Source organism: Camelus ferus, chromosome 34 (assembly GCF_009834535.1).
Source record: "Camelus ferus isolate YT-003-E chromosome 34, BCGSAC_Cfer_1.0, whole genome shotgun sequence".
Lineage (NCBI taxonomy): Eukaryota > Metazoa > Chordata > Mammalia > Artiodactyla > Camelidae > Camelus > Camelus ferus.
In genome coordinates this window covers 442,003-469,221 of record NC_045729.1, presented here as the reverse complement: position 1 = coordinate 469,221, position 27,219 = coordinate 442,003, and the positions used below count along the sequence as shown (strand labels likewise).

Genomic DNA, 27,219 nt, shown 5'->3' with positions numbered 1-27,219 from the left:
TGTATGCCACAGCACAGCCTTTTAAAACATTGTCATGTTTTATTCAATTTCAAGATTGAGGATAAGAGTAAACACTAAGTATATCACATTCATGGAGAGGCTGTGGAGAAAAGGGAACCCTCCTGCACTGCTGGTGGGAATGCAGTTTGGTGCAGCCACTGTGGAAAACAATATGGAGATTCCTCAAAAGACTAGGAATAGACTTACCAGATGACCTAGGAATCCTGCTCCTGGTCATATATCCAGAAGGAACCCTACTTCAAAATGACACCTGCACCCCAATGTTCATAGCAGAACTATTTACAATAGCCAAGACATGGAAACAGCCTAAAGTCCATCAACAGATGACTGGATAAAGAAGATGTGGTACATTTATACAATGGAATACTACTCAGCCATAAAAAGCCGACAACATAATGCCATTTGCAGCAACATGGATGCTCCTGGAGAATGTCATTCTAAGTGAAGTAAGCCAGAAAGAGAAAGAAAAATACCATATGAGATCACTCATATGTGGAATCTAAAAAAAAAAAAAATACATAAATCATAAATACAAAACAAAAACAGACTCACAGACATAGAATACAAACTTATGGTTGCCAAGGGGAAGGGGGGGAGGAAGGGACAGACTGGAAGTTCAAAATTTGTAGATACTGACAGGCATATGCAGAATAGATAAACAAGATTATACTTTATAGCACAGAGAAACATATACAAGATCTTGTGGTAGCTCACAGCGAAAAAACATGTGACAATGAATATATGTGTGTTCATGTATAACTGAAAAATTGTGCTCTACATTGGAATTTGACACAGCATTGTAAAAAGACTATACCTTAATAAAAAAACGTTTAAATAAAACAAAAAAACAAACAAAAAAGTATATTGCATTCATTTTTTCTAATTGTGAGGGCAATACATTAAGAAATATTAAAGTAAGAAATTTAAGACATGGAAGGAACTGGATACTAGCAATCAAGTGGATAACAAATATCCACTTTGTAAGATGTTGAGGATAACTAACACTTAGCAACCTTAAGTTTTACAAGAACTGCACATTTATTATCTTGTTTTATTTTCAAAATATTCATGTGGGTTGATATTATTATAAACTTCTTTTTATGGATGTGGAAAGAAGTTCAGAAATGTTAAGCAATTTACCCAAAGTGAAATGGTCAGATGGTTATACATCCAGGATTCTGATTAAAGGACACTCTGAGTTCCTGCGGTCTTCTGCTTTCCTCTGTGACTTTCCCCCGTGGAAATAATGCTTCACATTTTACTAGCCAGAAGAACAAACTCAAAATTGTTTTCATGGCCTCAGATTTCAGAGCTAGCAAATGAAGTACTATATATCTTTGAATTTTTTAATTAGAAAATCAGTTACCTGAATTATAGGAAACTATTTAACGCAGTTTATTATACAGGAAGAGAATATTTTGAATGTTCACATTTAAATTCAACTGTATATTCTTTTCGCTATGTAAGAGAATGTTAATAATTAAACTAGTTAAATGTAAGAGAGAAAGAGACAATTTTAACTCAACGCTACCTTTAGAATTATACTAAATTCCTAAAGCTTGCAACAAACCCACGTACATGGCTAGACCATCATGGGGATAAAAGGCTTCTCCTTTGTCTCCCACAACCTGCAAGCATTACAATGCAGAGAGGCACAAATGGTACAATCAAATTATGCCTCCAATATGGATTTTTTACCAATTACATTTAAGAAAGAAAAATGGCCTAGAACTCTGATTCTGACTGCTCTTTTTTGAATAAGGCCAGAGGAGTCATTGTTTAGTTCTTCATGCATTTTGATAAACATTATTAGCAAAATAAATGTGACAGGATTATACATTTTAAAGGCCTTATGTATATATTTCTTCATAAGTATCATATTAAAAATTTCTTTAATTCAATTTGTGTAGTATTTTGAGATTTTAATTCTGTAAACCAAAAGTGAACTTCCATGTTAAAAAATTGAATTCTTTTCATTTCTTTTTCATATGTTTCAAGCCTGGTAACAATCTAACATAATTCAGGGCAAACAACACTTAAATAAGAGTTAATTAAAGATTTAGAATCTAGTTTTCGACCTTCTATTAATCAGCTGTGGGAATTTAAGTGATTTTCTTAATATCACTGGACCTCCATTTGCTAAACTATGAAGTCAAAGGATCACTTGAACTCTCTACCAATTCTAAAATAAGATCTAGACTCTCAAAATCCTACTTAGAACATACCCATGAACTTTTAACTTAATATTAAAAGACTTCTGACCTATTATAAGTAAGTCTCACGTACTTTACTCTGAGAGCAAGATCTCAGGTCATTATCTAAGACTTACTGATTTTACTTATATATATAATTCTCCCAACTTAGGTATTTTATTAAAAAGCAACAAATTAAAGAATTAAGAAATGCAGGAAGCATGTATACTTACAAAGGGGAAAGAATTGTGTAACTGAAGAATGATGGACAAAAATTAAAATCTGCTTTCTAAATTTACTCTCATAATTAATGGTCACAAAAATCATCACTGTCAAGAAAAAGTTAAATCATTTTCAGTAGCTTCTACTTAAAAAGTAAGGACATGTATAGCTTTTCATGTGTTTCTATTTTATATTTCTAAAGTAAGAAATTGGGCACATAAATACATGTTTTGAAGCCTATAAAATTACCATAAATAGACTTATTTTTCCAGACTATTCTAAATACATCATGTATTATGTTTGCTGAAACCTTGATTTTAAGAAGCAGAAATTCAGATGTTTTCAGGTGGGATGAAATGTGAAATTCCACTGGAAGGAGGTTCTCATTCTCTGTGTAAAAAAAGATGAGAAGCTTTTAACAATGTCATGGTTCTTTCTGTGGATGAAAACTTTGTCTTATTATCCAGTATTTAAAGGACTAATTTAGCTTCCCTAAAGGTAATAAACACACCAAACATCCTAGGACGTGGCATGGTCCAAGGAGGTTACAGCAAATTAACCTGTTTGTAATCAGGAATCTTGTTCTTTCTTAGTGGTGTCAGGCGGGGATATAGGAAGAAACAGATGGCACACACAAATTAGAGTAATTCCAGAGGGCTTAATGGGGAGACTGTCTACAGACGTGTGAGCAGGAAGCAGGGAAACCACAAAAACGCTGGTAACAGCACAAGGGCTGTAATGACCGCTAGGCCTGAAAGGGCAAGAGGGGGGACAGCTGAATTCAGAGAGAAGTGGCAAGAAGAAAAGCTTGCTCTGAGAGGAACTGTACCCTCAGGGGAAGGACACAGCCAGCTTGAGGAAGACCTAAAGAGAACACCCATCCGTGTGTCATTCTCGTCCTGCCCTGACATCTCTTGCCAGAACTCAGAGAGCAGAGTTTGTGGACCAAAAGGCCAGCCTCTTGAGGCACCAAACAGGGTGAGGAGCAGTGGAAAGTGGAAATCCTCACCATGATGATAGGATATAGCCATTTTTAGCACCATGATCTTCATTCCCATTTAGTATGTCAGCTACATTAACAACCAGATCCATGGCCCAGCGATAACATTCTGCAAACACTTCTTGGCAGCTAATGTACATGAAGCATTTACAAATGCCTGGTTCCATCATAAGCACTTATCTTATTTAGTGTAGTCAACAAACTATGGTTCACCTTCTCATAATCCCCATTTAGCAGATAAGATAATTAAGGCTCAGAGAGATTTAGTAACTTGCCCAAAGACATAACAGATAAGTGACCCAGCAAGGATGCTATACCGTATTATACAGGAAGAAAATCCATTTACTAAGGCTAGAGCTTCTGCCAGATGAGCAAGGAAATGCTGGATTCCTCTCTGGGGTCGGAGGTGCAGTGACCACCAGTGTTTAAGTCCCGCTGGGACTCTTCCCAGCCCAAGCCTGCTCCAGCTCCAGCCACAGCCAACCCCCAAGGTGACATCGGGTGCAGCATCCCTCAAGGACGGCCCCCAGCCTAGCCTGATCAGCTTCAGTTGCCCCACAGGGGCAGCCCCAGGCACAGCACTACCCAGAAGCTGCCCCGGCCCGCGCTGCTCCAGCTTCAGCCAGCCTGTCAGAACCACTAGGCACAGCCATTCACACTGATGGAGCCACGCAGGACCACCCCATCCAGACCAGAGAGAGTTAGCTATTTCGCCTAATTCATAGAAACAGAAAACAGAAGTCAAACAAAATAAGACACGAGGAGGATGTTCTAAACAAATAGATTCAAACATGTATAATGATGGACTTCTTGAAAAAAATTAATTTAAAGTTTGAATAATATTATTCTCACGTATTTAAAAATAAAATGTATCTAAAGCAGTATGTTACAAATCCTTCCTTTTCCACATTCATCTAGTTTCTACCATTTTTGCCAACAACTATTATTAAATCTTTGTGTGCCTTTACATAGACTATTTTTGCATATATAACTGAATATGAATCTGTATTTTTCCTTCCTATTGCAGAAGTAGTGGCAAAGGTTACACACTATCCTTCAATGTGGTTTGTCCCTAAGTTGGGAATATTTTTATGTTAGTGCAAGAGCTGATTGGCTTGCCTTATCCATAATATATAGTGGGATAAACTTTAATGTGAAAATTTATTTTTCGCACAGGATAAAGACACACCTTTATTGTTTTCTTTGTCATTCAAATTGAAATTAAAAAAAAACTTGCTAATTCCTGATTAAAATATTAATATTTCTTATATAGAAATAATTTATTAGTGGTGAAATTATGAATACATAATTTGTGACTCTTGTTTCAACTTGATAGGATTTTTAATAATAAATTTTAAATATTACTGGTTTATTTTACATATGAATTTGTGCTATACATTGAATAATCGTTTAAGTTTTTGTCTACAGAAAGTAGTCAAAATTAACAAATATAACCAAGCATATCAATAGGACACATCATTGTATTTATTGTTTTTTTTCTTCTGGGAGGTGTGTACTAACACACATTCTTTCACTTAGGACCTTACACGAAAATATGCTAAGTCATTTCTTCAACAAGTATCTAGTGAGGGCACATGACTACATTAATTTCTATTTCTTTCCCTTCTCCTTCTTTCTAGAAAACTCTGTGATTTCTGTGTGAAATCGTTTAAAATTAAAAATGTGAGTAGGAGAAGAAAGCTTTTAAGCAAATTTCAACTCACATCACTTTTCTTATTTTATTGATCTGAAAATATAAAATTGTTTAATGATTTTTCAAAAGCTGAAGGGACGTTTAAATTAAACACTACATTAACCATAAAGATGATAGTAGTGTATACTGTGAACTGGGATCCCACAGTCAAGAAATCTAGGTTTCATGACAATCTTCTCAACAAAAAAGCCACAAGCATTTCTGGAACAGTGTGTGGGTCAGTGTTCCAGCTAAAGAGAAACACTATTTGACTAGAATAATTTAATCATACATTTTATTATCCGCATACTTCTTTTTATATCCAGAATACTGAAATGAAAATGTCTATAGCTGGGGAGGCAAAATAAATGCATCTCTAAGGATGGCTACGTCCTAACCTCCAGATCTGAATATGGTTCCTACATGCCAAAAGGGACTTGGCAGACGTGATTAAGATTATAAGCCAAAATTGACACAACATTGTAAACTGACTATACTTCAATTAAAAAAAAAAGATTATAAACCATGAGATGGGGAGAATATCCTTGCTTGCTCACATAGGCTCACCCAAAACCAAAGAATACCAGTGGCCTCTAAAATCTGAAAAGGCAGGGGAACAGATCACCCCTAGACCAGAGCCTCCAGATCGGAACACAGACCAGCCAGCACTTCGGTTTTCGGCCAATTAACACCTATGTTGGACTTCTTTTTTTTTTTTTTTTAACATTTTTTATTGAGTTATAGTCATTTTACAATGTTGTGTCAATTTCCAGTGTAGAGCACAATTTTTCAGTCATACATGAACATACATATATTCATTGTCGCTTAGGTTGGACTTCTAACCTACAGAAGTATGAGATGATAAATTTGCATTATTTTAAGACACAAAACTTGTAACTTTTACAGCAGAAATAGAAAATAAATACATTAAGCACATAGGAGAGTTGAAAATAAAATTGAGGGGTGTATTAATATTTACCAAAAAAAAAAAACCAGGTATGCTCTATTAGCAGTCAAAAATTGAAACTTCCATGAGTAATTCTTACTGTTTTTTTAAGGACCAGTATGGAACAGAGAAATTTATTAATGTAATAAAAAAAATCCACTGTTAATCACCTGTAAAATTATGCCAATTTTTAGACCTCGTTTGGTGGTTACTTACCTCTGAACCCAAATATATGAATAGAACATGTGTCAAAACAATTTTTATGGTAATGTTTGTTGCATCCCTAATACTTAGAGTATGCCAAACACATAGGAGGCAATTAGCAAATGTTTGTTGAATGAATAAAAGGAGGTATAATATAAGACTGGAGAATCAAGAGAAATAGCCTAATAATTAATTATTATCTGCATTTGTAGAATTCTAAAAGGTGTCATATATTTAAAACAGTAAAATGCACTCCTTATCCTTGTAGGAATATGTTATAAAGTGAAAAACAATATGAAATCAAAAGAACTCCAATGTGCCTTTGAAATATGGTCCAGTTTGTTCCCTAATAAATTATCAGTGTAGACCATGAAATAAAAACCCTAGAACTAAAAATGTTTTGATGATGTAATGCAATAAACTGACAATATAATTTTTAATTTAATGTATCCATATACTTTATAATGGAAATATAATGACTCCAAATACTGACTGTACTTAGTAAAATATTGATGAGAAAAATACAAAAGGAGCTATTTTGAATTAAGAAAATAATTCTTGTTTTTAATAATCCCTGTCTCTGTCCAGACTTCAACATCTCAAGCTTATAAATTGTGGTAAACCTTAGACAAAAGATGGTAAATACACAGACAACCTCATGGTAGAAAATTAAGTGCTTTCATTTAAAAACTAACAAATGAAAACAGTTTAGCAGCCTAACCTCCCAAGAAACCCGTTCCCTAATTCTGCTTCTCTAATTCTATTCTAGACAAAATCATCTTGAATAAAAATATTTATGTAAAAAAAACAAAACACAACAGTGTTTAGTATAATAAAATTTATGCCCAATTTAAATGTCAAAAATAAAAAAATGGTTAGGTTAATGGATCATATATTTAAACATTATGTACCAAAACAAATAAAGCATGAAAAAAATCAGTGTGAAAAAACTTAAACTTAGTTTGATCTGAATTATTTTAAAACAGTCATAGAAAAAAGCTGGAAAGCGATACGCCAAGATTTTACGTATAAGTCATGGCATGGTAAGATTATTTTATACTTTTTTATTCTGCTTTTCAAATTTTTAATATTAAATTATTTAATAATCAGAAAAGGCATCTTGTAATGAAAAAGAATCACTTCCTGATCATTTAGCAGTTCAAACTGTATCCATTCCACAAAAGCTACTGAAGGAACGGTCTGTTTTAGACCAAATCAAGGACTTTTCCAAAGAGCAGCAAGTACATCTTAGGTTTGATCTGAGGAACAAACTCATCTTAAATAATAAAAGTCAGTAATAACTGTGAGGAAATTAAGTGCTGAGAATAGGTTACGGATCAGTATTTCACAAGAGAAAAGGCCTACTGTTTTTGGTAAATTACAAAAGCTGTGGTTTTTTTTTAATTTATTTACACAATCACTAATGTTACCCACATAGTGCTAAGTGCCAGGCTAATTATGTATGTACATGATCATATACTCCATTTGCAGGTCTTCAGGGCATAAACTCCCTAACTTGGTAGAAATAATCTGGGTAATAATTAGTTTTATATCACTGCAGGTCAAACAAAAGGCAATACTTTGGTGGAATTATAACTTACCGTGGTGGCACAATGGATATCTTTCCACATCGTGGCTTCCCTGGAGAGATCAGAGGCTTCGAACAAATTGTCAAGAATCGCTTCCCCAATCATGTCATGTCTAGAAAATCGGTCAAAATCATATATACTGAAATGTAGTTTTCGGTTGCTTAGTTGATCATATGCTACAGGAAACTGAAAAGTTTCGTCAAATAGAGGATTTAAAGTCTTTCTGTGCACACGGGTCTGAAATTTCTTTTTCCTGTCTGGAAGAAGATACATCTTCACGTAAGGGTCAGATGTTCCTGCGAAGTCTTTAGCAGGGAGATCTAGGGCTTTGACAATTTTAACAACTAGAAGTTCATTTTCATAATCGTACTGGAGGGTGAAGTTAAGCTTCCCACAGATTTTGATATCTTCCTTCCTGTCGTCCTCAGAGTCGACTGATTTCTGTTTGTAGAGCTCTGGTTTTATCCTCCCAATGCTGGTGGTGGTTTCTCCTTTTTGTAAGACGGGTTCCGTGCCCATGCCAAAATCGACGCTGGAGACCTGCATTTGCCTTGGGAGGTGTCTTCTGAAGGAATTGTGGCTGCACACACGCACACACACACAAAATCATTTAGGTGGGTCATTCTGATGACAGTGTCCCACAGTGGCATGTAAACGCTCCCCTACACCCAGGATAATGAAAGCGTTATATCCACAGAAGTAAACAGGTGAACACACACACACACACACACGTAAGCAAACAGCTGCTTTTGAAAAACCAGAAATGCAATATTCAAAAGAAAAGTCTCCTAAAACTATAGAAACACTTAAAGCACAAAAATTTACATTTTTATGACTTTTTGGAATTTTTACTTACCATCATAAGCACATAATTAAATACAATTGTAAAGAAAGATGGGTACCAAAAAAGTTCAGTGTTCCACAAACTATTATCAATGTTACCGATTTTCTGGAATTTTTATCTAGATGTAAATATTATATAGACAAATCATTCAGATGGCTGATTTCTTTTCATCTGGATATTTTGGTCTCATGAATTTCACGTTTTAGTGATGACAGTATTAAAAAGAATGTATCAGAAGTCCATATTCCTATACTATATTAATTATTTCGAATACCTAAGATAACTAAATGAATGTTTACTTTTCAAAAGGACATATAGTTACAATAGTCAAAACAAGTACATTTTCCTTTTTTCAACATGGAATGGGCTTCAGAAACTCTTAAAGATTAAAAAAAATGTAGAATTTTGGAATTTGGGGCTAAATAATTGTTCTTAAAATTCAAACTGAATTTCCCATTCAGTTACTATTTATCCCGCCAACATGTCCAGAACACTAGCTATCAGCTTACTAATGTCTTGTAAATGTGGCTCACATTAAGATCTGCTTCTCTTACACCTTCTCCATGATTTCTAGTGAGAGCTAGGTCAACTAACATGTCTCCTAAGGCCTGGTCCCAGATCTTTTGTTCTTTTCTCAATCACTCCGTCAGACTAAGAATCAATTTGGGGGCTAGAGTTATTGTCTTGCATCTGATGATTCTTTAGATATGTCTCAGGCAGACAAAATTCTAGTTCTATGTATCTTTGTCTTCAGTTTCAAACCAGTTCTGTCTTCCACGATCTCTGACAATAAATAGTGCTAATGCTTTTATCAGTCGCTTGTGCTTGGAAGCCTGTGGTATGTTTTGGATCACCTCCCCTTCAGTCTATGGGATTTACTCGATTTTCTAAGACCTCTTGATTTTTGCTTTGCGACATCTCATATACTTGTCCATTCTGCTCCATTCCCATCACTACTTGGTCCAGATCCTCTTCAGTCATACTCTGCTTTCTACAGTAGACCTGCAGCTTGATTTTCCTTCTTTCAGCTTTCTCTGATACTCAGTATCTCTCTAGCACCTACATCAAAACATTTACTCACTTATGTTGTCTGTTGCATTAAGTCTGTATCTTTTTATAGCGTTAATATTGAGGACTTTGCTTAGTTAATATTTGCCTCACCGGTATACACAGAAGGACTGATTTAAGAGGAGCAGAAAACGAGTCCGTACCCAGAAGTGAGCTACCTGGGCACAATCCCGTTTGGGAAGTGGTCAGAGGAACTGAGGATGTTGAACCTGGACGGGAAAGGAAGAAGCAGAGGCAAGAGTAACAGTGAGATGGACACTAACTGTTGTCTAATAGCTGAAGGACTTTCAGGACAGAATTAATAAGAACTCATGGAATTTACATAGATAGACTTCAATTCAACATAATGAAATGTTTAAAAATGTCTAGAGATCTCCAACGTGGTGAAGCAATAAACTCCCCCAACAAGAAATGTAGAAACAAAGGTCAGATGTTGAAGGGAAAAAATTTCTGCCTTGATGCTAGACCACAGTGTTTTCTAACACTTTCTGTAATTTTAGCTATCTAAATATTCAATATCATTACTATGTATATTAATGAAATGAAATTTTAAATATCAGAATTTTAAACTGAGGTGTTCCAAATTCACTCTCTTACACTTAGCTTACTTTCTATAAACTGGACTGAAACCCTGAACAATTATTTAAACATTGTAACGAATACTTGGAGCTATACTGAAATTAATTCAACCTTCCTATGGTCTCCTTTTATACAAATAAAGAAGATGAAATAAAGTGATCTGTGAAAATACCAGCAATGCTTTGCCTGCTACCGTGTTATTTACAGACTTAGCTCAAAAAATTTTTTTTAAATAGACATATCACCACCTGAAAGAGAGGCCTTCAGTGTGCTGTCATAAAGACTTATATGGAAGAAGGGAGAAGGCTGAAGGAAAAATAATATTCTAGCATCAGATAAGAGTTAGGATAGGAGAAAATACTACCCAATGACAATTAGGGATGAAATAAAAGTTGAATAATAAAAGCCCCCAAAATGAAAGAAATCTACCATATAAAATTTTCTCAATAAAAAAATTAAGTCTGACCTGGCTTTTCAGATTTTGCCTAAAGGCCAACACACTGAGTGCTTACTCTGTGGCAGGAACACTGTAAATTCTTTATCAGCTTCCTATGAGGTATTTACCACTATGTTTCCCATTTTACAAATGAGGATACTGAAGCACGAGACGTAAATTGCTTAAAGTCACACAGTAGGCAGGTTCTAAAACTAAAATATGACCAATCTGATCAAGGCAGTCTGGGTCCAGTGGCCACAATCTGTGCCACCATGCTATGCGGTTAAAGTAGTGATTATTCCATTCAATTAAATTATTTAAAAATTAACTCCAAGTAGCTATAGAAGATACTTTAAAATTATTTATATATGCTTTGATATAAAATTTTCCACTTAAACATTATATGTAATATAATTATGTAATCCACTAAGATCCAAAGTTTACTTGGTTGAAATAACTTCAGATATGTTTCCAGATTTTTTTTTTTTAACTTCTTTGGCAAGTTACCATAAATTGAAAGGGAACAAAGATGTTTACTTTGCAGGTAAAATTATATCAGACATGTACAATACTTTTCTCATGGCAATAGTTTTTCTTTTATAAGAAATAACATGTTTTGAAAATACCAAGTAGCAAGGTGAAACTCATTAGGCAATTTTTGCTGTATTGTTTGTCAAAATGATTAAGTTAAAAATTTTTGATCATAATTGAAAAATATTTCTATATAAAGAAACAAACTAGGGCTACTCCGTCTCAGGTTAGGGAATTAGCTCCTAATTAAATCCATAGGGAATTTAAGACCCAATATTTTAGTTTCAGTGTCTAAGTGAGTATATATGCAGAAGTCGTTACTAACTTAAAGCTTAAAATGATCTTTTTCCTTAGACTGATCTTCAGATTGATCCCACTTTAATGGGTTGAATGTGCTCTGAATCTATCCCAGATACACAAGATCAGGGACTTAAATGAGGGTCAGGGAACAATCATGGAGCATTTATGAAAATAATAAGAAAAAAGTAATATAAGTAGTATATGTTGTTATGGCTTATTAAACGGGTCTAGTATAATCCAGTTTATATATTCAATATTCCTAAGAGATGTAGAATATTTTATTGAACAATCTAATATTTCTGCCAAAATTCTTCACTTATGCAATGATTTTTATTATTTTTTTTAATTTTTGTGAGCAAGAAAACCCCAAGAAATTAATTATTTTCCATAAATTGATCTATAATTTCACATTATCTTACGCTTTTCAATGTAATAAAAATTTAGTCTTCTATCCTCTCCTTAAAAAAATCAATAATTTCTTTCTCATGCATCTGGAATATAATTGTGCAGCTGTAAAGCCCCTTCTCACAGGAATCAGAGTAGTAACATTTTTGTTCTACTAAGCCAGTGCCCTAATTACAGAGTAAACAGTGCACGTACTAAGTCACAGTTTAGCTAGTCAGTTAAGAGACGCTTTAATTATTACAGTGTTAAACTATTGCCATGACAACACAGATCTTCTTTATCTTCTTGCATTTTCTTCTTTTTGGGAATGACAGTGGTAAGTGGCTATTTAGTTTCACACAAATGTCCAACCAATTAACAAACAGACCATTTGACTGTGACTGATCTCATTCTTACCCTTCCAACCCAGGAAGGCACCACGTCAGTCCTCTTCCAGATGGAGAAGGGAAAACCTTCCCACTTCACCTGGAGCACCTGAGAGTAGCTCTAGGCATTACTCGATGCCATAGGAATAAAATGTATTAATATGGTGATTGTCAAATATTTTTTTACCAACAGATCCTTTCAAACAAAATCAGAGACCAGAAGTTGAATATAAATAGGAGCCACTTTGGCTGATATACAGAGAGTCCTGGAATCTCACTGGAAACTGTGCCCATTTTTCCCCACTACCCAGAATTGCGTTACCCTGAGATGAGACAGAACAAATGCTGGGCTGGGCTGAAATCAGACTGCAGTTTGGTACCAGCCTCCCGTATGGAGTGAGGGCAACTCTGAGCCAGTCACTGTGCTAAGTTTGAGCTCTACTCTTCTCCTCCATAAGACAATTCTTTCATAGTTGTGAAGGTCAAGTGAGATATGACAGACAGCTTTAAAACCGATCATTTTTCATACTGATAATAATTATCACTAGAGTTCAGGACCCAAGGAGCCAAAGGGCAAACGCCACAGTGAACTCTCTGGATGTGACCGTCTCAAACCTAGCCTTCCTGTTTGTGGCACAGAGTCACTGCTGTGTGAACACGTCCTGGACGACAGGTGCCCTCGGACTCGCTCACTTCTCAGCACCCAGCAGTTCTTTCTTCCTTCAGTGGGAAACCTACATCCCCCTACTCTTACTTGCAAAATTTATTAAATTTACCTTAGATATTGCTTGAGAAATCAGATGGGGAAAAGCAAAAATATACTTAGTAGCATTTTATTTGTTTATTCAACACGTTTACAAGGAGCTCATTTCTTCTTGTCTTAATATTGACATTTATATCAGAAACTAACATGTATTAAAGCTATAACCCCATTTCATAGCTAAGGAGGCTCAAATATAAAGAGTGTATCAATTTTCTGGTTAAGTTTTCATCTTTGTTCCCTGTTTTCTTCCGTTTGGAAGAAATCTGTTCAGTTTGGAACAAGGACAAGCGCGATTCACTCATCACACGGGTATCTGAGCACAGACTGTGCAGGGCGCTGTATATATGAAGACAGACCAACTTGTATAACATAGCACAATGAATTTTTGAGACTAATTTATTCTCTGATGTCAACAAAATTGTTCTATATCCTTAATCTCTTCTTTAAGTGTTCTTCTCACCTTATTGCTCACTAGAAACCTGGCTCTGGCTCTTCCCCAAGGACACTGTTTTTCCTCTATGCCCTTCTCATGTGATGGCTATTTTCCCCATAGTCCCCCTTCCACTGGACCTAGAGGTGGAGTAGCTCTTGCCCTCCATCACCACTTTCACAGCATCCTCCCTGAACACACCGCTCCCAACTCTGCAGCTCAAGTCAAACCACCATATCCCCATTACTGCTCACTGTCAGTCATTTACTCATTCTCAGATCCCTCCCTTTAAAGCTTTCATTATTTTAATCTCTTGGTTCACTAACATTCTCCTTGACAATGTTTTTGTTTTAATTCCTAGCAATGCACAAGTTTCTTCCAACTACTTGACCTCTAGGTTCTTTGAATTCCTTTCCGCCAGTGAAGTTGTCTACCTACGTCTGATACCACCATGTACACAGCCAGATTTCCTCCTTAGCTTTCTCTGCAAACTCTCCACAACCCCAATTTCATGCATGTCTCTCTCTGATCAACACCTCTTTCCAGCTCACACCCTCTTATGCTCCGACTCAAGCAACTTTTCCAACTCACAAGAACCTCTAATCCATTGATTCTATCACTATTTCACAATCCCTAGTTCTTTAATATCATTTTTCCTTCTTTATCTGGCTTCAGTTCCATGGTTAATCATTAGAGCCACTCATGCGTATATCCCCAGTTCCCATGTTGCTCTCTACCTTCTTTGTTGCAGGACAAAAATCAGTCCTGGTTGAATCCAACCTTCCATCACCTCTATACCCGTACATGTGCAAGTGAAAGTAACCAGAGACAGACAAAACAGCTCTCACTGTTCCACTTGAAATCCATGACCACATTCCTCTTGTAGACCCTCCTGTTGCTCAGTCTCCTAGATTCACAAGAACTTTCACACCTTCTCACCTTCCTTCAAACCTCCATCACCTTCCTCATTCCAACCTCCGTTCATGGAAATTTACTTCATATTTTCACTAATGAAATTGAAACAAAGAGCAGAAACCTTCCACATACTTCCACTATCTCATCAACCTTCTTATCAGCATTTGTACCCATATTTTTTACCTTCCTGATCAATATTAGATGAATGACCCATGCTCTTGTCTAAAGCCAGTCCCTCCACTTGTATACCAAATTCCATTTACTCTGTTTCGAGTTTGTTGTCTCAATGTCGCTTTCGAGATTGTCCCTCTTTGATTCTTGCATTTTGAATTCCGCCTCTTTGTTGGATTTTTACCATAAGCACAAGAGGGTACTGTTGTTTCTGCCATCTTAAAGGAACATTCCATTCACCCTACTTCCTTTCTCTCTGCTGTGCTGTTTCTCTAATACATTTGTAGCAAAATTCCTTCAAAGATTTGAGGACAGTTTATCCACTGTCCAATTTATCTCCTCCCATTCTATATAAACCCACTCTAGTCTCACATACAAACCCTAGCATAATCGCTCTTGAAAATGTCGATGATGTCTCCCCTACATTGCTAGATTCAGGGGTCAATCCATGGTCCGCACCCCCCTTGACGTCATCATAGTCACCTGACAGTTAATCACTCCTGATTGTTCATACTCTCTTCACTTGGCTTTCAGATTATACACCCCTGGCTTTCCTTCCACTTTACTAGTCTCTCCTTATCAGTCTACTGTGCTGTTCCTGGTGTCTTAATGTTGGAGTACCTCAGGATTCATCTCTGGTTTTCTTTCCTATCTGCACTCACCTCTTTGATATATCTCTATATGGACCCCAAATGTACGTATCACAGGTTTTCTCCAGAATTTCAGAGTCATTATCCAGTTGCTTACTCCATTTTTCCACTTAGATTTCCAACAAAATCCTTAAACACAATAGTTCCAGATCTCCTGTTCTTGGCTCTCAAACTCACTCCACTCATCTTTCTCAATTTGATCGTTCCAGATGCTCAGGCCAAAACACTGGAGTCATTCTTGACGCCTCTCTTTTTACTCATGTGCCTAATGTATCAAATTCTGTGTGTTCTATCTTCACAATATATCTCGAATCCAGCCAGATCTACCATCTCCCTGCTCTGAACCACCATCACTTCTGGCTTCCATAGAGGTCTTTCTGCTTCTACCCTTTTGCCTCCTTCAATGTTGATACTCAAAACAACACAGAAATTCTTTCAAGACATTAGTCAGATCATGGCACTTCTCTGATTAAAAACTCTCTGGTGGCTTTCCATGTTACTCAAGAGTAAAAGCCAAAATGGTGTAGGTCCTGCTACCTCTCTGATTTTTCTACTAGTATTCTCCACCTTGTTCTCTCGGCTACACCCACAGTGGCTTCCCTGCTGTTGATGGAACACAAAAAGCAGGTTCCACCTTCAGGGTCTTCCCCACGCGAAGTTCTTCCCAAACATCCACATGGACCACCCTTCCACCTCCTTCAGTATTTGCTCAAATGTTACCTTCTCAGCAAACTCTACCCTGATTATCAAATGTTAAATTGGGACGCTGGTCCCCTTTCAGACCTACCAATCCTTTATTTCACACTACTATTTTCTACAGAATTTGTTATCTCCTAAAACATCATGTAATTACTATGCTGTTTGGTCCCTCTCCACAAGAACGCAGGTGGGGATTTTTGAGTTTTGTTCCCTAAAGTGTATCAAATGTCTAGAAAAATGGCATGTAACAAGTGTTCTATAAATACTATTGAATAAATTAATTAATTTAAAAATTTCCCTGAAAAATGTAGCCATATGACTAATAACCCTATAATAATAAAAATTGTTGAGACAAAAAAAAAACTGGTTTTCTTCTCAATTATGCAATATAATGGTTGAAACTAATTTAGGTAACTTATCTTTATACTATTCAAAGAATTAACAGGAAACTTGTTTTTTAATAGCAGTTCATGAAGTGAATGTTCAGTTATTCTGAAAATACTTGTCCCTTCAACTCTCATCATGTTAAAAAAAAAGATATACAAATCATAACAAGAGATAAGCAATTGCTTTTGATCCTGCAAATATTTAAAGGAATGCATATGAAATGATTAGGTCAGGAAATATTTCTTGGTAGTTTTGATCTACAAATAAATTTCTGAGAATGTAATATTTTATATTATAAGAAAAGAAGTAATATAAAATGAAGCCTAAAATTATACAAAAATATCTCAATAACAATGTGTTAGAATAATAAATCCAAGAACATTCTGGTTGGTACTACTAGGTCACTATAAAGTCTTTTGACCTTAATTATGGATGCTCTAAATTTCTACACTCAAAGTGTCACTTAGGCCTTCCCTTACTTGGAAGTATGTTGCTAGTAAGCTCAGCTAGGTTTTGGAGGAAAATGTTAGTCTTCCAGCTAAGTTCACCTATCCGACCCTGGGACCTTCCTTTTGTGTATCCACATCTCCCTGAGCATATTGTACATAGCGTATTGAAATGACCTATTCTCAGATTTGTTTTCCATTCCCCAACTCTTTTACTAGACTGTGGTCTTTATAACGGCAGAAATTAAGTATCATTAATCTTTTCATGAACTTCATATTAAATATATGCTGGGATTTCATGACCTGTCTGTTAAGACTTTGTATGAAATCATTTACTCCAAGATTCCTGTGACCAATAAAAGCCAACTTCCCAAGAATTATTTGTACAATGAAGAAGGAGGGCCCAATCAACATATAATTAGTGTTTGTAAAGAGGAGATAATATTTCTCCCTGATAGAAAACAAACTCTCCAAGTTGGATAAATTTTGTAAGGTTTTGCCTCTGACCTTGGTTCGAAGTGCTGTTCCATTCCAGAAAGGAAGTTAGTTTATATACCAAATACGTATGTTTCATACAGGAGATTATTTAACTACCTCAAGCAACTGCACAGCATGTTTTATGAACTTTTATTTCATGGAGACAGATCACAGGTTCTCCCATTGTTTAGGGCAAGCACTACGTCCTATCTTAGCTAATTAAATACCTTTTAAATTCTTCCTTTGTGTAACAGTTTACTTCCCATTCCTTACCATATCTTGGAATGAAAATTGTAATTTTTGCTATCTCTTGAGAATAATTTAACTAAAAAAAATCTCTTAAAGAAAACTTCACAATCCAGTTTTATATATTTTTACATCATTTTTCATTTCTCTTATAACAATGTATATTAAGTGTCCTTTCTAACTTTTATGTGTAATGATTTGAAGAATTACTTTTCTAAGCAAACACAGCTCATTGTAAATCCATCAGCACACTTGAGTCAATGATCTCCTTGCATGTCCTGCTTTTTGTTCGTGTTCAGTTGGATCTGCCGCTAGGACCCCTAATTACTTTTTGTAGATACTTAGAATCCTCTCTAACAGTGGCTAACTTACAAAATTTCTCAAATTATTTTGCCATTTGTAAGTCACCTCATTTCATACCATTAACGACTACACAGACAATTGGTCCTTATACTCATCCTTGGGAGTGTATCATCATTAACCTCTTCTTAATATTAGCACTGTTTACCTCACCACCCAATGCTGTCTTTAAGGAAGAAAAGTGGAGAGATAATCAATCAATCAATCAAAACCACGTGCTGCTTTTTATGCACCTACTCATTGATGGAAATTAGGAGCACCTTAAAGCAGGTTATACAGCCTTGTTCTCCAAGAACTTAGCATCTCAGGTTTGGCAAACAACTAGAGCTCAATGTTACTGCTAGATTGTAGCTACGGCTTTAAATAATAAAGGACAATAGCTTATAATGGGACAGAAAAGGTACTCGCAGATGCATTTTCCTTGAAGATCTTACAGTAGATTACAAAAAAGAGGTATCACTCTAGACGAGGGAAGCAGTCTGAGCAAAAGCAAAGAGACAGAGAGTTGAGGTCTATAGCAAGATGATAAAAGGACCAAGCCCCCTTCTAACTGGTAACCATGAGAGATCCACTTGGGAAGATAAGATGCAGTCATCAAATTCACTTACTGATTTTTTTAAATCAACAAATATACCCTCTTGTTCCTACAGTGCTTTGTCTAGCTGTCAAGAGCAATACAGAAGTGAAATCGGCAGGTTCTCTGCCTAACAAAGCAGCATGGAGCTATATGTGTGGGGCAATATGGAACCGAAATATTATAATGGGAGCTCGGTGTCATTAGATTTTTACAGTTTGATTGTCAGACTTTTAATAGGTTTGGACTAGACTTAGAATGACTGTAATGTCACTGAATTCTTTTTATAAGAGATCTGAGATTCTTCCTTTATAATTTTTCGCAGGTTTCTTTTTGTTGCTGTTTGTAACTTCCTGGTTTTGATCATACCTGGCCTACTAAATTAGTTTCATAATAGATGTCTTTTTTCTACAGTGTCCTATAAATTGTTGCCAAATTAATTTTCTTAACACACCGCTCTTTATCCAAGGGACTTTTCTGTTGAAAATATTTTTGACAGAACAGACTTTGAACATCTTGGCCATGATTGCAAGGCCTCCCCAGACTTTAACACTAGCTGACTTTATCTTCCATTATTCCTCCACTGACCTCTGTTTTCCAATCAAGGTAATTTACTTGGTGTTTTCGTAGCATGATTTCCTCTTCCGTGTCTTTTCACATAAAATGCTTCCATCTGGAATGCATATCCTCTTCCAATTGGTATTTAGATGCATTCCTAGTTTTCTGTGGCCTCAGTTTAATGGCCCTTCTCCATGCCTCAGCTAGAAGTGATTTTTCTATTCTATTAATTCCACATTCTCCACCACACAGTTTGTACTTGTAATTCCTTAAATTGAAGATGGTGTCTTCTCTCTCTGCATTATGATGTGACTTTTTTTCTAGTTTCCTAGAATTTGCAAAGTGGAGAGTATGCAGAATATACTGACTATATCTGTTACAGAAACCTGAATCCTGTCAAGAGACCAAGGGATACTCAGAGGGTTGGAGAACTCAGGTTTATTAAGCCAGCAGGCCCAGAGGAGTTAACACTCCAAGCTCTGGACCCCATCTGTAGGTTTATATATACTTTTATAGGATTTTAGATTTCAATTAAGTTTGTGCCATATACAAATGAGGTGTTAAAAATGGACCAATCAGGAGTGAGCTTTCAGAAACCAATGGAATTTTAGGGGTAAATGCAAATGAGGTGTTAGAAATGGGCCAATCAGGAGTGAGCTTTTGGGAACCAATGGAATCTTAGGACTAAGTTTTGTTTTCCTAGAAGCAAGCCATTTTACAGAAGCACAAAAGCCTGGGAGGTCTTGCTGGTCACTTTGTGGGTTTTGCCCCTTCATATCTAGCCATTAATATCAACTGAGCAAGGCTATTAGATGAATGAACAATCAATCAAGATTGTTAATAGAAGAATATTAATAGTAAGAAATACACAGACACCTGTTGGGTTGTTTGACTGACTGCCAGTACGCTGATGGGGTTAACTGTCCAGGTATTCGAAAAGCAAGATGAGAATATGGGAAATGTGGCAGTTTCCAGCAATGCTGTTAATTAATCAGGATGTCCCTTAACTAAAGAGACAAGTAAAACCTGAGGGAATATGATGTCCTGTCATTTATTGTCTGAACCAAATAAAAGGGAGTTTCAACACCAAACTTGAGCTGAGATATCTTAATAAGGTGAGGAAACCAAGTATTAAAGTTAAATTTATTGTGTGTGGCAGTGGGGTGGAGGTTGTTTGATTTCACTACACTGCAATGAAAAGTTAGCATTTGAGCAGAACAATCTGATTCATAATAATGTACCCGCAATCTCTGTGTCTGCATAATAAACTTGGTAATTTCCCCTTCCTCTCCATATAAAGGTAATTTTTAGTATGATGATGTAATTAATGTAGATAAAGGTTTTTGAGAACTGGGAACAATCAAGTTTTCTGCAAGGAATTCATCCCAAGGCCAAATAGATTAAAACCATAACTGTAGTCATTCATGATAACCACATATAATTCCAGATTTCTGACTGAGCAGGATGAGCAGGAAGGTGTCCTCATTTTCCAGCCTCCCAACTACCTGACCTCAGCAGACCTCATAACCATCTTTGGTTGTGAAAAACCATATCCTCTTGGCTTTAACTCTTAAATTGTGTTCCATCAATCTGGATAAATTTGAATTCTAACTTTCACCAGCTGTATGGCTGTAGGCAATGTTTTAAATCTCTCTGGGCTTCAGTTAACTCACAAGTAATAGGGATAATTAATAACATTTCATGCAGGTTGCCAGAAGATTATCAGGAAGAGTGTCTGCCATAGTGACTAAGTTGCAAGCACTCAAAAACTATACATTTTTTTTCTTCCTTCCCCAGCCACTCATAAACAAGGAAATTCAAAGAAACCGATGAAATGGTATCAAAGTTCTAGCAAAACTATGAATTTGTATTCCACTTTTTCGCTCAGAAAATATGAGATACACAAGCACAATCAATTTTGTTTTTTAAGGTTGAAAGAAACAGGTTTTCTTCTGATTTCTTCAATTTCACATAATTACTGAGAAATCCAGGGACAGAATGATGTGTTGTCATTCCTATTGTGTTTTATTTCTAGAAACCAATTCTGTATCCAAAACCAAGTCTTCACACATGTGTTCTCAGTATGAATTTTTTCATTCTCCCATAGCTAGGGATCATCAGATAAGCTGTATGTTTACATTCAACAGATACTATTTTGGAGATAGTACTTTGTTTTTCTGAGGTTTCCGAAAAAAATTTGAGCAAAGAATGGCAAGCTACTCTCATAGCTTACCTCAATTTGCTTTCATAAATTGAGAGTCCTTTTGTGGGGTGCACTTAACCAACTAAAAGAGTTGAATTATTCTGAATGCTAAGTTGATACATAGTCATAGCTGTTACCAATATTTTTTAAATGTTCTGTAGATTATTTAAACATTTTTACCCTGAAATTGATGAGTATATTAAGGCTTTGTTAAACATCATATTTAGCCATCGTTTGCAATAGCAGCGATAATCAAGTAACCACAGGAGATAATTTTAAAGTAGTTTTTTCTTTAAATATAAAAAAAGTGACACATGGGATAATTATTTTATAGTTAAATATCAATAATAAATAAATTTCAATTAATGTATACTGGACCATATGATGTAAAAATCACACACACACACAAAAATAAACCTAAATGCCTAGATGCCACTGCTCAGGAAAACTTGTCAAAATAATAATTAAATATGAAGCATATCTTGGTTATAAAATTTAAATAGCTGAGAAAAGTGTAACACCTCCCCATCCTCCTTATCCCAAAGTAACAATTATTCTTATTCCTCTGGAATTTATTTCAGAAAGAAAAGGATTTATTTGTAGATACAATCCTGTTTTATTTATAAAAGATACAGTGAATAATCTTTCAATCCTAGTACCAAACATGACCCAGGCAGTTTTTCAATCTGATTGACTTCCAGACCCACAAAAGTAAGTCGTGTCAGAAAAGCATGAATGCATCTTTGATTTAGAGGCAGCAAGGTAAGATTAGGAAGTCCATTAGTCAGCAGGAAACAGCACTTAATTCCCATTACCACTGATTTTTCACCCTGTCCTAGAGTAAAACTACTTGCTATTCTGGGAATCAGAGAAACACTGCTACTAACATGTTGTTTTTCATTTTAAAGATTAAAGACCATACTTTAGTAGAAAAAAATGGCTTTTTACAAGAATCTTCTTTTTTCCTTTATAGTTAACATCATTTGAAATATACTATAGCAAATTATTTTCATTCAAGCAAATTCCTGCTGATTTTTCCAGGCTAAGTTAAAATGTACATCCTTAAAATGTGTCTCCTTAAGGAGGGTTCCCCCTCCCCTCCTGCTGTGTACACTCCTTGGTATGTCCAGGATACTCACTGACACTCCTGTGGAACTTACCATACTCTGACCAGGATAAGGGCTTGGTCTATGTGAGCCCAAATAAGCAATGAAATTTTCCAGCAGTTTATGGTACAGGCGCTAAACCACTGTAGACTAAACATTAGTCTCTGTTACTCAGTTTTGACTGTAAATTTCTGGGTGATTGCATGAAATCCCTGGCTGTTTTCTTGATATTGATTGGCTGAATTAAACTAAATTGAAAGACTGCAAAGACTTCAAAGGAAAGAGTCAATAAACAATGATCTCTAGTTAGATGGTTTTAATGAGACCTCAAATTCCCCTAAGCCCCTTTCACGGTACTGCTCTCTATTTGGCGTCTTTGTCTTCAGTTTCTCTCTCCATCCCTACTTATTCTGTCCCACCCATTCCCTCCTTATTCTATTATCTGCTTCCTGTGTCTTTCTCATTTCTTCTGTTGGTCTTTTTCTTTTCTCCTTTCCCACCTCAGTTTTTCTCTCTTAGGAAATCACATACAACACACACACACACACATACACACACACGCCCCACAAGTAGTTTTATCTATTTTGATCCTTCCTTACCGGGATGAAGATGTCGGCTCAGTAGTTTGTCTCTGCACACGTGCATGTTTAATTAAATGTTCTTTTAAAGCAGTCTGGACTTCTGCTGGGATATCAGGGGAAGTGTGGCTGATTTTTATTGCGGGCTCAATAGCTTTTAGTGCTGGCTTTCCATTTTCTTTAACTTCTTTCTTCTCTTCAGTCTCTTGAAAAACTTCAGTAGGAGCACTTGAAACGCTCGGTGGGAGTGTGCTGACGTTGGAAGCCAGGGGTTTGCTCTTCCAGCAAGGCCAGCACAACTTCCAGAAGACAAAAAGTGAGACAACCAACAAGGCCAGGCCACAAAAGCTGACAACGACTGCTAACAGGCTGACTGAAATGTCTGGAAAAATTACAACGCAAAAAAAAAAAAAAAAAGTCATTGACAGTACACATTATAAGGCAGTAATGGTGACATAATTTTACATTATGGGTATTAGTAATAGTTTGCTGATTTAGAGTTCCAAAAATTTACTTAAGTTCTATTTGTAAGGAGGAAATAATAATTATGTTTGAAAATTCACAATGGAGATGTTTGAAAAATTTCACCCCAGGAAGTTTCCAGTTGTGTACAACAAAAGCATGATATGTACATATAATTTCCAGGAACAGTAAAAGGGGTCCAAGAATGCAAAATGAAGGCTACTTATCTGTAACCTGCCTTGAAGTCATGAAGCTTAAGAAGCTCTGAATCTGTATAGAACAAGCAGGGCTTCTGTGAGCTTCACTTTTGATCTAAAGATGCAAACTCCCTGTGCTCTGAGCAGGTAATAATGTTAAATATGTGCATATAAACTGCTTTCTATGGTCTAAATGAGAATAACACCTTGCTAAGAGAGAATAGGTACACAGTTAGCTGTATTTTCAAGCTCCCTAGGTCCTTTCTAATAAGCTTGCATGCTCCTAATTGCTAAAGTCCAAAATTAGTTAATGATTTGTTACCTAAGTATGTTTAAAATATTCTTAGTTAAAAATAATTACAAATTAATATATGCTCATTGCAAAGGGGTAAAAAAAGGTGTGACTTTACAGAAGAGAAACCTGAAAAATACTAACCTCCCCCAGGTGACCAAGGTGACCATCAGCAGTGCCCAATCATGTCGTACCCTTGACAGGATGTGCTGAGAATGGCGCTTTATCTCTGTGGTCTGCCTCCCCAACCCAATAACCTGAATCTAATCATGAGAAAAATTTATGACAAATTCCAGTAAAGGGACATTCTACAAAATACCTGGCCAGTACTCTTCAAAACTGCCTATGTTGTCAAGAAAGAAATTTTGAGAAAGTGTCACAGCCCAGAAAGACTAAGAAGACATGACAACTAAATGTAATGTGGTATCCTAGATGGAATTTAAAAAAAAAAAAAAAAAAAAGGACATTAGGTAAAAACTAAGGAAATCTGGATAAAGTATGGACGTTAGTCAGCATGTATCCACACTAGTTCATCAGCTGTGAGACATGTACCATGCTATTGCAAAGCGTTAATAACAGGAGAAAGGGGGTGTGGGGAGTATGGGAACGCTGCACTATCTTCCCCAATTTTTCTGCACATCTACAACTGTTTTAAAAAGTAAAATCCTTTCAAAAATGTTAATAATATCCCCCTATCACTTTCGTTTTCACCTTCCTAGAATAACCGACGTTAGCCATCTGGCGCTACAGCATTCTCAAAGTTCGGAAGACAAATGGATTTCCCATGAAGGGAAATTTTTCTAGATTTAGATAAGCTTATACTTTTCTTTTACAACTTTGTTTAACATCATGGTCCAATATGAATCCAATATCTTTTGTTTTAAATAAAGATGTTAGGGATACAGGGATCGGCTGAACTGTGTCCGTTCCTCCACCCTGTCCAAATGCGTTATGTTAAAGCCCTGATCTCGGTCCCTGGGAATGTGGCTGCATTTGGAGGCGGGGCCTTTTAAATTAGTAATGAAGGCATAATGAGGTCATACGGATGAGCCCTTATCCAGTATGACTGGTGTCCTTGTAAGAGCAGATGAAGACAAAGATCGTCACAGGAGGAAGACCGCTTGGAGACCCAGGGAGGAAGCAGCCACCTATAAACCAAAGAGAAGCGGACTCCGAAGCAACCAGCTATTCTGACACCTTTATCTCAGACTTGCAGCTTTCACAACTCCGGGGAGTAAGTTTCTGCTGTTGAAGCCGCCAAGTCTGTGGCACTAGGCTACGGCAGGCCTAGCAAACTAGAGAACAAACCCAGTTCCCTTTAACCACCACCGGAGACCCAGGAGGTCCCGCGGACAAGGCAAAGCAACCACGGACCTCAGCTTGGTGCTATGTCTGTCTGTTCGGCTCAAGCACTAATAAACTAAAAAATCTCCTAAGCACCCAGGTAGAACGATTTAATACACTTTTATATAAATGATTACTGCATCTTTCTTTATTCAATTTGCTTATTTTTTTAAATTCAGCAATACTTAAGGTCTAACTTCATGTCACAGCACTCCATAATACTTCATCAAAAAAGATATTTGGATAATGCCCAATATTTGCTATTACAGCACAGCTACCTTCTTGTCCCCTTGTCCCTGCTATCTGGGGACTGTTTCTTTAAGGTAAGTATCTAAAGATAGAACTGCAGGGTCATACGTGCATATTTAGTTTTACTAAATTATTTCCAAAAAGACTGACTAATAAAACATCATATAAATTGACCAGTTCTGACAATTTTGGAGAAATATTGCTGTATTTTAATCTTGATCTGATGGGGAAATGATAGGTTGTTTCAATTTACATTTCCGTGATTAGTAAGATAAAATGGTTCTGGCTAAATTCTCAATTTGCAGCTAATGCAAATCCATTCAGAAATTGAAATGATTCCAAGTTTTTATTGCTCCTTAATCATAAGAATAAAAATTAATTTTGACATGCTATGATCCATAGACACCAATGTTTCTCTTCATTTTTCCACTGCTTACTGAAGCTGCCTTGAATATATTTTCCATTTATATTCCATTGATGAGGAATGTGTGATCGTATTTTGTATTTTATAGTTTATTTTTACTTTTTAAAATTATTCATTGGCATCAAAGCTTGAGGAAAAGAGAAAAATATGTAATTAATGTGTTTCTTAATTATTAACTCATTTTAAAATGGAAGAATAAATATTACAACGATGGCTTTATAATCTTCATGTATTTTCAGTTTCACTTACATTAGATTTTCCTGGACATTTTAACTCAATTAACTTCTTTCACAAACTAACTTCTGCCCAGCTGGAGCCAAAGCCAAGACATAAGGAAACTGCTGGACAATGTGGGTTAGAAGAAAGAGAGAAGTAGTTTTCAGTCTATGACTGAAATGCTCCCATTTTTAGGTTCTTTGACCCAGTTTCAACTTGTGTGTAGTGGGGGGAGGGGGAGTCCCCACACCGCTAACAGTTCTCTGGACACCAACTGCATGTTCTTTCCACTCCGTTCTGCTGACTACCCTCCCACAGGTAGCATCAGATTCTTCTCCGACCAACCAGCTACCGACTGGAGGGTCCCACAACCCCTTCTTTGGGTTTGATTAATTTGCCAGAGCAGCTTACAGAACTCAGGAAACTCACTTATTTATCAGTTTATTACAAAAAGATAAAAGGATATATTATAAAAGGATTACCAATTTATTACAAAAGGATATAACTGAGAACAGCCAGATGCAAGAGATGCATGGGAAAAGGCCATGGAGTTTCCATGCCCTCTGAAAGCATGATGTCCTCAAATGTCTGCATGTTCAACGCAGAAGTGCTCAAACCCCATCCTTTTGGTGTTTTATGGAGGCTTCATTACACTGGCATGATTGAGTAAATAACTGGCCACTGGTGACTGATTCAACCTCCCGCCCCTGGAGATTATTAGTAGCAAGGGTGGGAAGGAAAATTCCAAACCTCTAATCATATGGTTGATTCTGCTGGAAGCCAGTCCCTCTCCTTAGGTTGAGTCCAAAAGTCACCTTATCAACCTAACAGGACGCTTTTATGACTCTCATCACTAAGGAAATTCCAAGGGTTCTGGGAGCTGTGAGTCAGGAACTGTGGACAAAGGCTATACATATACACACAATATCACACCTCCCTTCTCACTAACGTGGGTCATAAAATATTTCATTCAAGTCAAGTCACTTTTGAAAGTGAAAGGCTGTACTATAAACCATACAAGGGTAGTGGGAATAAACTGTCATAGTCTGGCAACTCAGATGGTCAACCTACCTCTTT

The 27,219-nt window shown here is 36.3% G+C and overlaps 1 protein-coding gene across 1 annotated transcript in view; it reads right to left on the bottom strand.

The window, feature by feature from the left end:
* The window catches only part of SYT10 (synaptotagmin 10), a 58,975-nt gene that overhangs the window by 19,001 nt on the left and 12,755 nt on the right, over positions 1-27,219 (bottom strand). The window contains exons 2-3 of the mRNA XM_006184254.3: positions 22,980-23,340; positions 7,880-8,447 (exon numbers count right to left, since the gene is read on the bottom strand). Coding sequence (XP_006184316.1) covers positions 7,880-8,447; positions 22,980-23,340 — 929 coding nt within the window. The remainder of the gene's footprint in view (positions 1-7,879; positions 8,448-22,979; positions 23,341-27,219) is intronic.